General features: G+C 35.4%; 2 protein-coding genes across 3 annotated transcripts; one reads left to right on the forward strand and one right to left on the reverse strand.

Annotated features, from left to right (window-relative positions):
- Positions 1-1,036: 1,036 nt before the first annotated feature.
- On the forward strand, positions 1,037-3,955 carry LOC129300890 (F-box/kelch-repeat protein At5g42350-like). The gene is made up of 2 exons (XM_054939491.1): positions 1,037-1,271; positions 1,843-3,955. The coding sequence occupies exon 2, from the start codon at positions 1,935-1,937 to the stop codon at positions 3,672-3,674; it is 1,740 nt and encodes a 579-aa protein (XP_054795466.1). The 5' UTR covers positions 1,037-1,271; positions 1,843-1,934; the 3' UTR covers positions 3,675-3,955.
- Positions 3,956-7,778: 3,823 nt separating this feature from the next.
- Positions 7,779-12,599, reverse strand: LOC129303154 (U-box domain-containing protein 44). 2 transcript variants are annotated; one of them, XM_054942259.1, is made up of 4 exons: positions 12,308-12,599; positions 11,056-11,623; positions 10,640-10,949; positions 7,779-9,721 (listed from the first exon to the last, which is right to left on the reverse strand). In XM_054942259.1, the coding sequence occupies exons 2-4, from the start codon at positions 11,611-11,613 to the stop codon at positions 8,145-8,147; spliced, it is 2,445 nt and encodes an 814-aa protein (XP_054798234.1). In that variant the 5' UTR covers positions 11,614-11,623; positions 12,308-12,599; the 3' UTR covers positions 7,779-8,144. The 2 variants fall into 2 exon arrangements, with proteins under 2 accessions (XP_054798234.1, XP_054798235.1); XM_054942260.1 differs by lacking the exon at positions 12,308-12,599 and having other exon boundaries at positions 11,046-11,199.
- Positions 12,600-16,234: the final 3,635 nt, after the last annotated feature.

A 16,234-nucleotide genomic window follows, 5' to 3' on the forward strand; every position in this document is an offset into this window, starting at 1 on the left:
GAATTAATTCATGGAAGTTTAAAAAAAAAAAAAGAATCTCAATTCTAAAAATCAAACATGGGGTTTGAAGATAGATGACAATATTATAAATCACTGAAAAAAAAAGGGCAGAGAACCTTTACCAATTTTAACACTAATAAAATCCAAGTTAAAATCTTATAAAATAGTTTAAGACACATTAGCAGAATCAAACCCATCGGCAAAAACAAAGCCAAGATTGAAGAAGGCAAGATCAAACTCATTGGCAAAACCAAAGCCAAAATCCAAGAAAAAAAAATCAAACAAGCACAAAATAGCAAATGTAAGAATGTGATTTCTCTTCAACCCAAATCAATAAATGCAAGGATTTAACTCATCTTCAACATAGATTGACAAATGAAAGCATGTAATTGATCTTCGATCCAAATCAATAAGTATATGAGAGCCAAGAAGAATCAAGAGTAAGGAGAGCTAAGAAAGGTTGAGAGTAGGGAGAGCCGAGAAGAGTTGAGAGCTAGAGCGAGAAGGAGGAGAGGTAATGGTGTAGGAAGGGTCTTGAGAGGCTGAGAGAGTGAATCAAAGACAAGAGTAGCGTTGAAGAGAAGGATGAAAGAGGTGAAAGCTTGCATGAATGAATCTAGTGAGGTAAAAATGAACAAGTGTTATATGTGAGCTAGGATGAGGAAGAAAAACTGATGTGGCAAGTGATGTGGACTACCATATTTAAGGTTCAATGGTCAAAAAGCTTAGATTAATGGTCAACTGAATATTTTTATCACAATAAAATAGATTTGTGTTGTTTTAAAAAATGTTAAGATAAAATTATACCGTTGAATACTTTAAGATACAAAATCTGTATTTAAACAAATTTTGAAGATGGATTTATACTTTAATCCTCCTACTTCCTGGTCTAACCTGCTGCCCTACCACTAATTAGATAGACTAGTCGGAAAAAACTAATTACATAAGGAGTAAAAAAAAAAAATAATAAATTTTTTAAAAAATTAAACATAAAATGACAGGCATGAGGACTTGGGAGGGGCCAGGGGCCAAAAGGGGCAGGAAGGAGTTGAAGCCGGGAGCTGATGGGCCGCTTTTTAATCAGTGCTTTGAGTGGCTTTACTAAATTCCAGCCCCGACCAACCAGACCTCAAATCGTTGTTGATTAGCATAGATTTTAAGCCAAGGAATGCTATAGGTTTGTTTATCAACGATCTCTCCTTTGTTTTTGTCGTCTCGGATTCAATCGACCTTGATTTTTCGAGTACCGCTCCTCGATTCCTCAGTGCAATGTAAGTTTTTCCCCTCCGTGGCTTTTATTTTGAGTCTCAGGAGGAGAGGAGTGAAGGACGTGATTGCGAGTTCAGCGCGATATTGAGCACTTGTACATGCATTTCTTAACCGACCATTTAATCCAGTGACTCTATTTTCGTGCGAGGCATAAATTAGTAAATTTTCCTTTGATTTGGGGATTTGTATGACTGTTCTGAGGTTTCTACCGCCAGCCTCTGAATTTCTTCGCCCTGGATTAAAAGCTTTATCAGCCACCGTCTTTTGTCGATTGTCATTATAGAAAGATTCTGCTTTATTTGAATCGTGACCGAGTTATTTTATTTTCTTTTCCTTTTCAAAATCATGTTAATGGAATTTTGAAAGATGTTTTTACGCTCCCCGATGAATTGTTGAGGGAATCTGTGTGATCTTTGGATCGTTAATTTGTTATAACCTCAGTATATTCTATCACCACAATGGGTTCAAAAGAAATGTAAATTGCTCCCATTTTTGGGAATTTGCTTCATGTTTATGTTTCTACTCTTTCGACGCTTCTCCCGTCTAACTTGCTGTTTTCTATCTTTTGATTAGTCATAGAAGTTGAGCTTGGGCAAAAATCTAAATGAAAAGTAACACGTAATGATGGGAGTGACGCATTTGCTGGTGCCTAATCAGTGAGCATAATGTTTTCTGAGAGATTGCCAGTTGATGAATCTCTTTGTCAAGATGTTGAGAGTTTGAGCATTTCAAAGCGTCTTGTGAGGAGTGTCAGCCAGAAGTTGAGGAAAAAAAATAACAAAGGGGGAGGGGAAGAAGATGATACTGGAAAGGGAATCTCTTTAAGATGCCTTACCTTGTATAGTCGAGGTGGGGGCTGCAAGGTAGGTGCTGATACTAGTGACGAATTTGGGGATTCAAACAGTAGAAGGAGGTCTAGTGCCAGTGAAGAAGGAAAGGGATACAAACCAATTTGTGGTCCTGAAGAAACGAATGTGGACTGCTTCTCATATGGGGTGAAGGAGAAGTTTTGGAGGAAACACAACAGAAAGAATTCTGGACTTGAGGAATCTGTCAGTAATAGTAGAATGCATATCTTTCTTCCAGATGACATTCTTGAAATGTGCTTGGTCCGGCTTCCATTGATGAGTCTCATGAATGCTCGCCTCGTGTGCAAGAAATGGAGATCCTTGACTACCACTCCTAGATTCCTTCAGATGAGACGGGAGGGTTCATACCAAAATCCATGGTTATTTCTTTTTGGTGCGGTTAAAGATGGCCTTTGCTCTGGCGAGATACATGCATTGGATGTGTCTCTAAATCAGTGGCACAAGATAGATGCTGATCTTCTCAAGGGAAGGTTCATGTTTTCTGTTGCCAGTATACTGGATGATATATTCGTTGTTGGAGGATGTTCAAGTTTGACTAACTTTGGGAAGGTGGATAGGAGCTCATTTAAGACACACAAAGGGGTAGTGATGTTTAGTCCCTTGACAAGATCATGGCGTAAAATATCATCAATGAAATATGCTAGATCAATTCCTATACTAGGAGTGTCTGAGGTCAGTTTAGATTTTTCAACCAGTCATGTTCATCAAAGTTGGCAGGATAGACGTATTCCAAGACCCAGGATTGGTGGGGTTTCAGACGTCTATGAGGATCCTCATAAGCTTTCAATGAGGCGTCAGTGCAGAGCTGCTGTCAATGAGAATGATGCTTTGTCTATCTCAAGTCAAAAATCATACAAGGTCATTAGACAGAGAAATGATCATTCAAGTTCAAAAGGCAGTAAAAGATTTGTATTGATAGCTGTAGGAGGTCTGGGATCTTGGGATGAGCCTTTGGATTCTGGAGAAATATATGATTCCGGGTCAAATAAATGGACTGAAATCCAGGGATTGCCTTCAGATTTTGGTGTTGCTTGTTCTGGAGTTGTTTGTGGGGGAATGTTTTATGTCTATTCTGAGACTGACAAGCTTGCAGCATATAACATAGAACGTGGTTTCTGGATTGCAATTCAAGCTGCTCCATTCCCACCTCGGGTACATGAATACTACCCTAAGCTTGTATCATGTAATGGCAGGCTTTTTGTGCTCTCTGTGTCCTGGTGTGAAGGGGATGGTCAAATTGGCCGGCGAAACAAGGCTGTTAGAAAATTATGGGAATTAGATCTCATGTATCTCACCTGGACGGAAATCTCAGTGCATCCAGATGCCCCAATGGACTGGAATGCAGTTTTTTTGGGCAGCAAAAACCTGATTTTTGGGGTTGAAATGTTTAAAATATTTGGTCAGGTGTTAGATTTCTTCACTGTATGCGATGTGTCTGATACGGCAAACTGGAGCCATATTTCGAGGAATCATGTTACTCATGAGCTGGATGCTTCTTCATGCTTGACCAAATCATTGGCAGTTCTACATCTTTGAAGTCATTTATTGACTTATGCGACATTATTTCTTCCCCTCAGATGTTTTAGGATCCGATATAATCAGTTGCTCCTACTTTTTTTATTCTCTGCATGAAATTGTATACGTTCAGCTCTTCAGTAAGGTCTCGGTTTCAGTGTCGCTCGTGTACTTTCTCTTTTAAATTCGTTTACACAGCACCAGTCATAATGATGCGTTCTTGCCCCACTTTTATTTTTCCTGTTCTGGGAATAGTTATTGTGGTCGATTTTTTGCCATTCTGCATGCCCTTATCTCTGTCTTGTTTACTCTGAATAATCTTGAATATACGGATTAATGTTTTGAGAAAATTTATCCATATGAGGGGTATAAACTTGATTTGCTCATAATTTCCGGAAGTTTATGGGTGAAATGACAACGGATGATGTATGTATGTATATGTACATTTGTTATATTTGATGAACCGCCACCATGGTAGTTAATGAAATGAGATTTCTCGTTGTGAATGTTTAGTTGTAAACTTTAATGGTTTGTTAAACCTTAACGTAGAAGTGAGGTGCCAGTGTAAAGTAGATGGTAGACTTAAAGTGAAAGGATGAACTTTAATAATTTTAGTAAATTAATGAAATTCATGTATATTTTTTGTGAAAAAACTTATATACTTGACTTATATATTTAAAGTACTTGTATCTAATTAAATTAAAGATTTGTGAATCTTTTATAGATTATTTTTTTTATAATAAATTTTTGTCATTAATTAAATTAGGAAAAATTAATCTTTTAGTTTTCTAACTTTTAATTCACTTGTAACTCAATCCCTCGACTATAATTTACCTATAATTTAGTTTTTAACTTTTGACTTATTTATAATTTAGTTTCTCAACTTTTGTTAATTTTCTTTTTTCATGTTAGCTTAGATCTCACATTATAAAGTAAGAGGAGGGTATTTTAGAATAATATATGAGTATTTCTTTTATCCTTCTTATTTGATAAGGAATTTTTTTAAAAAAATTTGACAAATAAGGATCGAATTATAAGTGAATTAAAAGTTGAGAGATTGAGTTACAGTGAGTTATAGTTAAGGGATTGAGTCACAACGAGTCATAGTTGAAGAATTGAGTTACAAGTGAGTTAAAAGTTGAAAAACTAAAAGATTAATTTTTTATTAAATTAATACATTAATATCCACGTGTTATGATTTAATTTGATATAAGTATATTAAGTATATAAGTTTAAAGACATAAGTCTTACTCTATTTTTTATTTGACATGCTCTTTTCATTAAAAAATATAAAATATTTTTTAAAGATTGGATATTAAAAAATATAAAGCATTTTTAATCTTTTGAGGTGTAATTATTATTATTTTTTTAAAGTGTCTCTATTAATGAATAACTTTATTTTTAAAGTAGAGTATTTAATAGAGGTAAATATGAAAAGATAAAGTTAGTTTGAAAATAGATAACTATTTTATTAAAGAATAAAATTCAGTTAAAAATATTTTATATTTTTTAATAATAGAGGCATGTATTTAATTTTCCTTGAAACTGTATCCACAACAGAAAAAGAAAAGAAAAGAAAAGAATAAGAAGACCAAAAAGATTTGATCGTAAAAAAAATAAAACATTGATATGGTGAAGGCATGTGCAAAGGATGGAGTTAACGTCTAGATGTCGTCGTTGCGAAGGTTGAGACTTTTGAATTGAAGGTGGCAAAGGCATCGGTAAAAGAAGTGGGCGTCAACAGTGTCAGAAACATTAAGGCCATGTTTTATATACTAAAATTGTGAGAAGAGAAATGAAATCATATATGAAATTATCCGGTTGATTTATTTAATATATTGAAATTGCTTTTATGAAGGAATATAATTCCATCAAAATTGATGGAATTTAATTTTATTATAGAGATTATAGAATCCACCAACTCAATATAAAATTAGCTTATGAGTCGTTAAAAAAATAAAATAAAAGATATTTTGAGTTTTAAAAGTATATTTTTTATTTTTTATTGCTAATTTTTTCATTAAAAAAATAAAATAAAGGGTATTTTAATTTTTTTATTTTAAATACATATACTTATTAAAATTATATCATGATTTTATTTTCATATCAAACACACTTTTAAAACTCAATTCAATTTTAATTCTTATTTCGATTCCAATTTTAATTTCAATTTCAATTTTAATTCTATCAAATACTCTTTTATCATATTAAATGAGGCCTAAAATCAAGCATGTGTATGTTTTTTTGCGCTTGTTGCCTTCAAACGTACGTCTAGCAAAAACAAGAATTTTCTTTCTCACAAATGTGTCTTTGAAATTCATGAAAACGGTAAAAGCTGGATGGAAACGTAAAAGGCAAATACAAACACGAGTCACACGACAAACTAAGCTGCACCATACCTGGGTAAAAGGTGGAGTGGATGTTGTTGAAAGAACACGAATCCAGGTACAATATCGAAGGAAGACGCTATGACGGCAACTAAGGCAAAATATGATGATAGTCACGTAAGGCTCCAAAATGGAGATGCTGTGAAAAGAGGTTGAAGTTAGAGGTGAAAAACAGAAAGTCCAACTTATATGGGCTCAGCACTTATGGTCACAAGTTCTTAAATTTTATTTTTTAAAAATTAACTAATTTTTAAAGAGCGTATCTTATTCAAAAGACTTATAGCCAAGTCCATAAGTCTTTATCTTTTTTTTTAAATTTTTTTAAAATTAAGAATTTCAATTACAATATTTCATACAAATTATAATATTAGAAAATTAAAAATAAATAATAGAAAATCTAATTTTAAATTATAGACATGTATTTTAAAGTTTAAATTCAATTTTAAAAAATGAAAATATTTTATTTTTTATAGTTAAAATGAAAAAGAATTTAAAAGGGATGCTGGAGCCCAAGCTTATTTTTAGACTTATCAAGGCTAGTCTTTAAAGCTTGATTTTCCTAAAAAAATGCAATTTTTTCAAACTCACCCTTAAAAGAATGAGCTTAAACAGGTGACTCACCAAAGTCGACTCTTATTCCAACTTTAGTTAAAGTAGGGTTGAAAATGGACACAATAGTCTAGATGGAAAATGCTTGTCAAGCAACAACTTTGGAACCAATTTAAGCTTTTGAACACTGCTAAATGGATTGAATGGAACTCGAAGAAAGAGGCCAGGAATGATTCCACTGAGTAGGTAGCTTGGAATGTGCTCTTTGGGTATGTCTGTTGGGATATCTAGTGTGAGATCGGTAAGCTTGCATTCTCTATTGAGGATGTGAGTATAACAAAATCTGGTTTGATCAAGTTATACAAAGCCAAAGCACACCTTAGTTTTGTCTGCATATCTTACAAGTTGGAAAGGATAAATAGAGTTTCCATCAAACAATGGTCCAGACCAAGGCCAAGCGAAGTTTGCCTTGATGCTGACAGACCTATCAAAGATGGGATAGCAAAATGTGGAGGGGTAATATGAGATAATGCTATAAACTAGGTTACAAGTTTTAATGCTTGTGCTTGCTCTTTTCCTATTGCTGTAATAGAATTATTGGGAATCATCTATGGCTTCCAACTATGCTGGGCCAAAGGTTTCCATAAAGTTTGAGTTTTTACTGATTGCACAAAAGCTTGCTTGTATTTCTTTTAATGCTATGTATTCAACAAAAAAAAAAAAAAAAAGGCAAAACAGTCTTTTTACATCTAGTTCGATAGAAGTTATCAAACTCGTTCCTCCCATCGATGGAAGTAGACTTCCATGAAATTGTGATTCTAATGTAACAAACGTGCTAAAGTATTCTTCCACCTCTACTTTCACTCCCTCTCTAGTTCCATCATATCACAGGCGGTCCTGCTTAGCAAATATACCTCCACGACGTCAAACCCTCCAAGAGAAGTAATGGCCCCTCACATACAACAGGATCCTCCATGTATCATACAAAATGTAAGGAATGAGTCTCATAATCTGACTTATGAATACCACAACTTTTACGTATATATGTATGTAATGCATTGTTTATTCAATTCAAAAAAAAAAAAAAAAACAGCAAGGGAAGGAGCATGGCGTAACAAACCCTTAATCTTTTTCCACATGCTTACAGTCGCAGTACATATAACGATTTCAAAATAGCTACAGAAACACGTAACAACAAATAAACATCTTTTGGTACCTTCTAAAAGAATGGGTAATTCGTGCAAGACAACTTCAATTGCATTTAGAGGCAAAGCCGGTGATAATAACAACAAATAATACAATAGACTCGAAAAGTGCTCAGGCACAAATCCTCTCCCAAACTATACCTTGTGCAGTCGTGGAAGGATGAGGGGTAGACTGAAGAGAAAGTGAGAGAGGAAGAAAGGGCAAGTCCCGCTTGAGTGGTACTCCCCCTCATTTTTCTCTCTCCAACTGCATGTGCAGTGTTAAAGACAACCCTATCCCAACATTAAAAGTAAAAGTTACATACAAATCTTTGAAGTGAGAGGCATAGGGAACTGTAAGGGGTCTGTGTCTATCCCATGTTTGAAAAAATTCCTGAGAAGTTTGGAATCTTGTCTACATGCTTGAGAGCACGCTCAGCAATCTGTCGAGTTCGATAGTCACCATGCTGGAAAGCGTCAACAAGTGCAGTGCCCACATTTTGATCACCAGAAACTTCATAGGCTATGTCATCAGTTCGCAACAATCTCTCAACTGCCCAAACTGCCCTCCTCCTCAGATTTTCTGTCCGTTTCTCAAGTAATACATCAAGTATAGGCTTAATTCCTTCTGCCTCAAAAAGCACCATCACCCCTTGTTCAATATCAACTCCATCGTCTAACAAGGTAGATAAAGCTGCCAGTGCTGCCTCAACCACATTCACATTTGTGTGGTCCAGTAGGGCTACTAACTTACGTACTGCCTGCCCTTCAATTAGACAAAATGTTTCTTTTAATGAACATAACCCTCGGTGGAGCCTACACAATCCGGTTATGACAGGCTGTTTGCTAAGGCATGGAAATATTGAGGCACAAAAACCAGGAGATGGCATCTCAGGTAATTTTGTTAAATTCTTTGATTCTTGGGACAGATTCTCCAAAGCAATTGCAGAAACCATCTGTACATTATCAAGTCCATTGGCCTGAAGCAGTTCAATAAACAGTGCAGCAAGATTATGCTCACGGCAGAATGATATAGCATCAGGCTCATCAGCCAGTACAAACGTAAGCCTTGCAAGAATCTTCACAAGCCCTTCAAGAAATGGTGTCACAAAGCGACTGCCTCTGATCTCTCCCTGCCTAAGGGTAATCACTCTAGAGTAGACCAGCTGAAAGGCACCTTCATCTAGCATCTGTCTTGTGAGCCCCAAATCCCTCTCAGGCAGATCAGCTAGAAGGCCAACAGCTGCTGCCTGCTCTTCACTAATTCCTGTATTTTCTGATATGACTTTAATTAGACTGCCCAGTTGTCCAACTGAACCACGTAATGCATCAGCTAATTCCTGGCCCATGAGGGGAGACAAATTCTGAAGGAGTTTTATAGATGCTACACGTAAATCTTTCTGTGGAGCCTCAATAAATTGAACAAGACTGATAATGGCACCAGAGCTTTTGATTGCCGTGACAACACTCAGAACGGTAGTTGGAGAACCAGTAAGTCCAACCAGGACTTGGAGAAGCTTGCATTCAATAGCTGGACCAGTGTTGCTTATAAGATGAAGTAGATTATGAACTATGTCCTCTGAAACGAGAGTCTGGTGATCCTGTCCAAATGGGATGGAATCAAAGTCCTCGCCTGAGTTCACAACATTGGCAAGAATTGTAGCAGAGACTTCTTTTAGTCGCATGGGAAGCTGATTAGGACCCACTGCAAAAAGGTCATTGACAAGAGGTGAAAGTATTCCAGCCTCTATCAAAACCTTTGCACTTGGGTCACAGGATGATATCTGATTAAGAGCTTTCAGTGAAGCTTCCCTGGACTGCATATTACCACTTTTCATTATATTGATCAGAGATGAACCCACGGTTTTGGCTACAAGGACCTTTACATCATTATTCAAGACCAGCTCACCAAGGTATCCAGCCATGGCCAGTTTGGTTTCAGGTGGACCTGCAACATTCCAACAAGAAACTCATATTACCGATTGATGCTGAACAGAGGAATATAGAATTATTCCGGCACTTGACAAATCTTACTCTCTAAAATTTAAGGATGATACAGCTAATAGTCAATTAAAACTAACTGGAATACACTTGAATATCCTCCACAAGACATGTTAGTCATTATGTACATTCTACAATATTTCCTGTTTGGAAATAAACATTCTCCATAAGAAAAATAAATGATAAGTTGCTAACTATCATAAATCTTACAACAGGAATATTCATTTTCAGCAGTAAAATAGGCCACAGCTTGATTATAATGTTGACACATAAACTTTAAAATGTAATAATACTTTACTTTCCTAAGCTATTCTAAAAAAAAAAAAAAAGAAATCTTACATTTTAGTAAAAACTGACATCTAAAGGCTACATGATTGCGTTACCAATTTCTCTCACCATTTTCTTATCTGCATTTCCCCAAACTCCCAATTTCTAAGATACTAGTTTTAACTAAAAAATTAAGTTTTTACTGTTATGATAGTGTAGGGGGGTAAACTGTTATGTATGCTGTCATGTTAAGGTTTGTATATCAAAATTATATAGTCAGGCTAAAGTTCCCCTTTGTTTTTTTTTTGGGGGGGGGTGATAACAAGAAAAAAATATATTTATCAATCTTCAATAGGAGACTTCCACAACATGCACCTCTCACAAAGAAAGGTTACCATATTCATATTATGATACCCATTATGAGATAATCATTCATGCGCATGCCCATCAAAATAATTCTTATAAAGAAAAGAAAGCTCCAGCACAGCGTCTTTAAAATAATGCATGATGGTTCAGCAGAAAAATAAAAAGAACGGTGCATAAGTTGACCACAGAAGACAGGTATAATTTGAGAAAAAATCTTAGGGAACATGAGCACCTTCAAGGAGCTGTGTCAGAAGAGGCTGCAGTCTACCATTTTCAGCCATTTGTCGCACATTATTCTCACACTTTTCCAGATTCTCCAATGTTTTTTCAGCCTTCTCAACAGTCAAGATATCTTCTGATTTGCTGCTTGTCATTCCAACTAATATTAGAATAGCCCCATTGATTGAACCTATCTTCTCACACAAAGTTTCTGATTTTGAGAGCTCATAAAGCAAAGACACAGCTTCCTCTCTTTCTTTAGAGAGTTCATGAGAAAGGAATTTTACTATTGTGCGCACAGTATCCCCTTCAGCCAACAAGTCCTTTGGAGCAAAGAAAAGACGTTACCAAGCAGCCTCAAAGTTAATCACACTGATGATATCAAACAATAAATAAAAAAGAAAAGATAACCAGCAAACCTGTGACAACCTTATTCTCATTGTCTTCTTCCACGACAATCCTAAGGGTTCCCAAAGCCGTACAACGAACCTTACGGCTGCTGCTCTTCAACATGTCAACAATCATAGGTATAAGCCCCGCACTACGGACAAGATGCTTATTAGACCGGCTTCTTTGGCAGATGTGTTGGACATAATGTAAAGCCTGTAATGTATCATTTTCAGGACTACCCATGTTCAATGACCTGCGAGCCATGTCCAGCTGCGCTGCTTCATTCCTTGCAGTCCACTCTTCAATGGTGTTACGCAAAGCAATACTGGGATTTAGTTCTATGCTTTTTAGTTCTTTCAGAGTCAAAGGGCAAACTAGTTTACGCCCACTCTCCTTGCATTCCTTGAACCATTTTTCAATTGCTTCACGTTCAAAAGTCTGTCCAGTTTCCAATGTAACAGGATCACGCATAACTTGCTTTGTCAGTGGACATACAAAGGCATCATAAATAGGCTCAATATGCAGCCTCTCAAAGTGGTAGCTCTCATCAGACTGGCTGCCAGGGTCATTACTTCCATCCCAGCTTGTAGCCATCATATCAAGCGGCCTATGACAACAAAGATGACGACATAGGGAGATTTGTGGAACTAACAATTAGTGACAGTTTATGAGCATCATGGTAGTGATATCAATATCACGAAGAAACTTTGATACTATGAAATCATGCAGTAGCTGAGAAAAATTATTTGAAAGTACGACCCACCTAATTGAGATGCTTAAAATACAGATGTCAATCTTGAGCTCATTAGAATAGCATCAAACATCCAAATTGGAATTTATAATTAATTAATATCAAAAGCTAATTAAAAAAAATCATTGAATTGTTAAACGGATGAAGTCAGAGTCCATTTAAATGCCATGATTCTTCCAGTTCAATGAGAAGTGAGACCATGAAAAATGATAAAAAATTAGTGAATGCTTCAGTGTTAATAATTATGACTGTAATTTAGAAACCTCCCAGTGCTATAAACAAATCGATCCTACTTGTTTTTCAGAAGAATTATCTTAAAAACTGAGTGCTATTGCAAGAAATTCAGACTAAATCAAAACGAAGCTCGGCCTAAGTCAAAAATATACTGAACTGATGATGACCGACCAAAGCAACGAGTTAAAGGAAGAGTCTCTCAGAGGAACTGTAAAACTGACCGCGAGAAGAAGCAGAGAACGAGGAGAAGAAAGAAAACTTTAGTATTGATATTGAAAGCAAAACTGAGCTTCCAAAGAAGTGTACCTTCCCCAACTTGTAAGAAACGGCGAGGGTCCTTTGGAAAACCCTACTTTAATTTCACGATTAAACACAAATACCACGATGGAATTCTGGAGGAAAGTTGATCACGCTACAAATATCTTCCTGTCCCATGGTAAATACTAAATAGTGGTGATTGGAAGACTGGAGGAGGACGGGGAGATGGGGTTGAGGGCTTGCATCTGATGAAACGAGAAAGGACCAACGGAACAAGAAGCAATCGCGAAAGCTTTCTTTGAAATAGGTGAAAAATAAAAATCAACTAGAGAGAGAGAGAGTTGACTCGTTGCAAATAGTCATCGAGTTAGAGAGAGATAGACAGTGGAACCATTTCATCACCCGCCATTGACCCCACGAGGCGTCCCAAATCCAGGTTGGCAGGACAGTCTAATCATTGGGGCAAGAGGAATTGTCACCATTCAGTAAAAAAAAAAAAGACATATTTTTGGCCAGCAATTAAAAAAAAAGATTCATTTGTGTTTTAGTATTCCAAAAAATAATTTAAAAGAGAGTAAACAAGCAAATTTAGTTCACAAATTTTTTTAAGAAAATCATTGAATACCTAAATTATGGAATGATACAAAATAAATTATCAACTACTACTCCCCATCAAATCTAAACTTAAGGTTATGGGCCCACGCAATTTGACAAGTGGCCCTTTTATCAAACTCCCTCACTCCTACCTTCATCAAACTCTCTCTCCATACTTTGACCTAAATGTAGGTTCAAAATAAAGTTGGGCCATCTAGGTATTAAAAGGTGAGAACAAATAGAAAAAAGATTCTCTGTGCCATATGTCGCAGTATAAGGAACATCTGTTGCGAAGCATGGAGGCATCCAAAGTGAGCTAGGCCTCTTTGTGCCACGCACGGTGGCAGGAGACTGCGTGGGCCACGACGCATGACCAAAATTCTGCTTAAATCAATTTGTGTCTATTCAAAAATCAGAAGAGGGGAGAAAGGGAAAATGAGAGCATACTCATTGCTTTGTTAGGGCACAAACTTGGGGACTATTGGAGATATTTTGAAGCTTCCTAACACACAAGGTAATAGGTAAGTACATTATGTCTTCCTCTTCCCTTTCCTTCCATTTTTATAAAAGTTTAAGTTAAGATTTGAGTTGGGAGAGTGATTTTCAGTCCATATGAGTTATGGATCCAAAATCATTAATTAAATGAATATACTGGGAGTTGTTTAGAATATTTAAAATCCACATTAATGATTTTGTAAGTTATTAGTAGTTGGGGACCATGAACACCTAAAAAACGATAATAAATAAGGTTGTTGGGAGTGTTTAATGGCTATTAATGGTGGTTTAATAATTCATTAATGATAATGTGAGTTGTTATGACCTAGTAAATCCATTAGATATAATAGGTAGTGAGTTTATGACTTTGATGAAAAAGAGTATGTGGAGTTATAATCTTGGAAATTGCCCAAAAATAGGGTAATGATGCTATCCTTGTAATATTATTGTAGATTAACCTAAGCTGCACCATTCAAGCTTGAGAAGAAGCTTTAAAAGTTAGTATTTTGAGAGGTAAACTTTTGATCTCTCAAAGGTTTGAGGCAATTGGGGGAAATTTAGTTTGTATAGCTATATGTTAATTAATTATTTATTAAATGAGATTGTTTAGAACTTATTGGGTGTTTGAAAACTCTTTGATGCAAGTTTTGAGAATGTATTTATTGTGTGTGAGACATTGTGCAGAGTTGTTTGGAATATCAATATGCATGTTTATACATATGTAATTAATGATGATGATTGAGAGCATTTCATTATAAAAATGATATATATGTGATAATTGGCATGTGGAGTATAATGGAGAAAGGAATTTGTGAATATGATGTGATGTGATTAATTGTGCTAAAATAACATTAAGTGTAATATATGTATAGCATGATTATTAGTGAGAGTTCGCTTAGGAAAGGATTAGATTGGTAAATTTATGTGATATTGGTGGCTTATTATTGAAATCAAAAGCTTGCCTTAACATCAATCGTTAGAATCAAGAGATAGTCACTATCTCATAGTTAATTCGAGAATGTCCCATTTGTTCTTCAAGGGACTCAAACCTAACTAATCTCTATCAATTCATGAGGAGACTAGATTAGGAGTATGACATCCCATGATTGTTAGTATTGGGGAAAAACATGATACATAAGTGAGTGAGTTAATTCTGGTCTGGTAGCTCCTTATGAGTATAAGGCTAGGTTAGTTCGAGTGTGGACATAGCTACTTAATAGCTGCCAGTTTCATGTTAGAGGTATCAACGATGTATAAGATTGACATTGATTATGCATTTAGTTCTAGCTATATAATTGTTATTATTGTGTTCTGGTGTGTTTTAAGGACTCACGATTGTTATTTTTGTGACCCCAAGATGCGCATAATTGTAATATCTGATTATGTGAATTGCATGCTCGGTCATATGGTTGTTATTATTATGGTCGATGCTATATTTGCTTTATGTGGATGATATTCATGTTTATTTCCATTTACATCCATTTTTAATTGATATGTAACTGTATAGGCTAGGTTGACCTTAATTACTGAGTGGTTGTGCTCACCCTTTATTCTTCAATATTTTCAAGGCCTAGTTCATCAGATCAGGATCAGAGAAAATGATTAGAGACATAAGATTTTGAGTAAATCATATTTATAGGCCTTTTAGCTTTTTTTCATGTATATTTTGATGGTTAATTTGCCACAATGACTCATATTATTATTTTGAACTACTTGCATTATAAATGAAAACACTATGTGTATTTCGTGCTTTGAGCTTATAATAGTATGGTTGTAAAGCTTGTATAAAGCTAAAATACTAGTGCAAGTAGAGTAAAGTGTATTTTGGTTGCTTCATATGAATATGTATGATTTTATACAAAATGCCCCCTTGTGTTTTTATGAGTTGAGGGGTTGAGAGTTGAATTTATGGTAATTGTATATTGGAATGGTTGTATGTATTGCACGAGTCGTAAATGGTTTGTTAAATTGATCTAAGAGTTGGTGTAAACTTTTGGCACATGAGTGGGGGTTTGGACACCTTAGTTGTGAAATAATGTAAAAAATAAGTGAGATTAGTATTAGGTGTCTAACTTTTGATAAAAAAAATTGGGTTGTGAAACTTGCGCCACTAGCTAGAGTTAGAAGAAAACTCTCTATAGACACCTAAATCACTTCAATCGAACATCAAACAGAGAAATTGGATGCGTTAGAAATTCGTCCCAAATGCTATCAAATAACAGCAAAATTTGTTGTCAAATTTGTACAATGTACCACGACTCATGGCACAAAAACATGCATGCTACGGTGCATTTGCAACAAGCCGTAACGCATGTGATGTTTTTTGCACAATTCATTATTTTGATATTATATGTAAATGTTTTTATTCTTTCTTCGATTCCTAAGCTTCCATACATGTTTTAAATTCTGATTTGAAATATTGAAAGTGTATGGAAGTATTTTAAACATTGAAAACTTGAGATCTCATTGTATAACTTGACAAATTTGTTGTTGTTACTTTGAGATAATCCCTTAATTACTTGAGATTTGAGTTAATCAGGTATTAGTGAGGGAGATAATACATGCACCAACCTTTAGACCACACTTAATGGACCAATTTGGACTCTTGCAACACACCACAGTCAATCAATTACCCATATTACACAAATTCACCACTCAACCCCTTGATTTACAAAAAATAAGAAGGGGGAGATAACTTGCATAAAATCACTAATATTCAACCAAAAACAACCCAATTACAATCTACCCCATTTGTACTAGTATTTTAACCCTATTTAAGCTTTGCAATCATACATCACTAGCTTAGGGCACGAAATACATGAAATACTTTCAATTATAATTATAATGTAAGTAGACAAAAATAATAGAATGAAATTCTAGTTGGCA

Source organism: Prosopis cineraria, unplaced genomic scaffold (assembly GCF_029017545.1).
Source record: "Prosopis cineraria cultivar Desert tree isolate PC_DT_omini unplaced genomic scaffold, ASM2901754v1 PC2, whole genome shotgun sequence".
NCBI classification, from domain to species: domain Eukaryota; kingdom Viridiplantae; phylum Streptophyta; class Magnoliopsida; order Fabales; family Fabaceae; genus Prosopis; species Prosopis cineraria.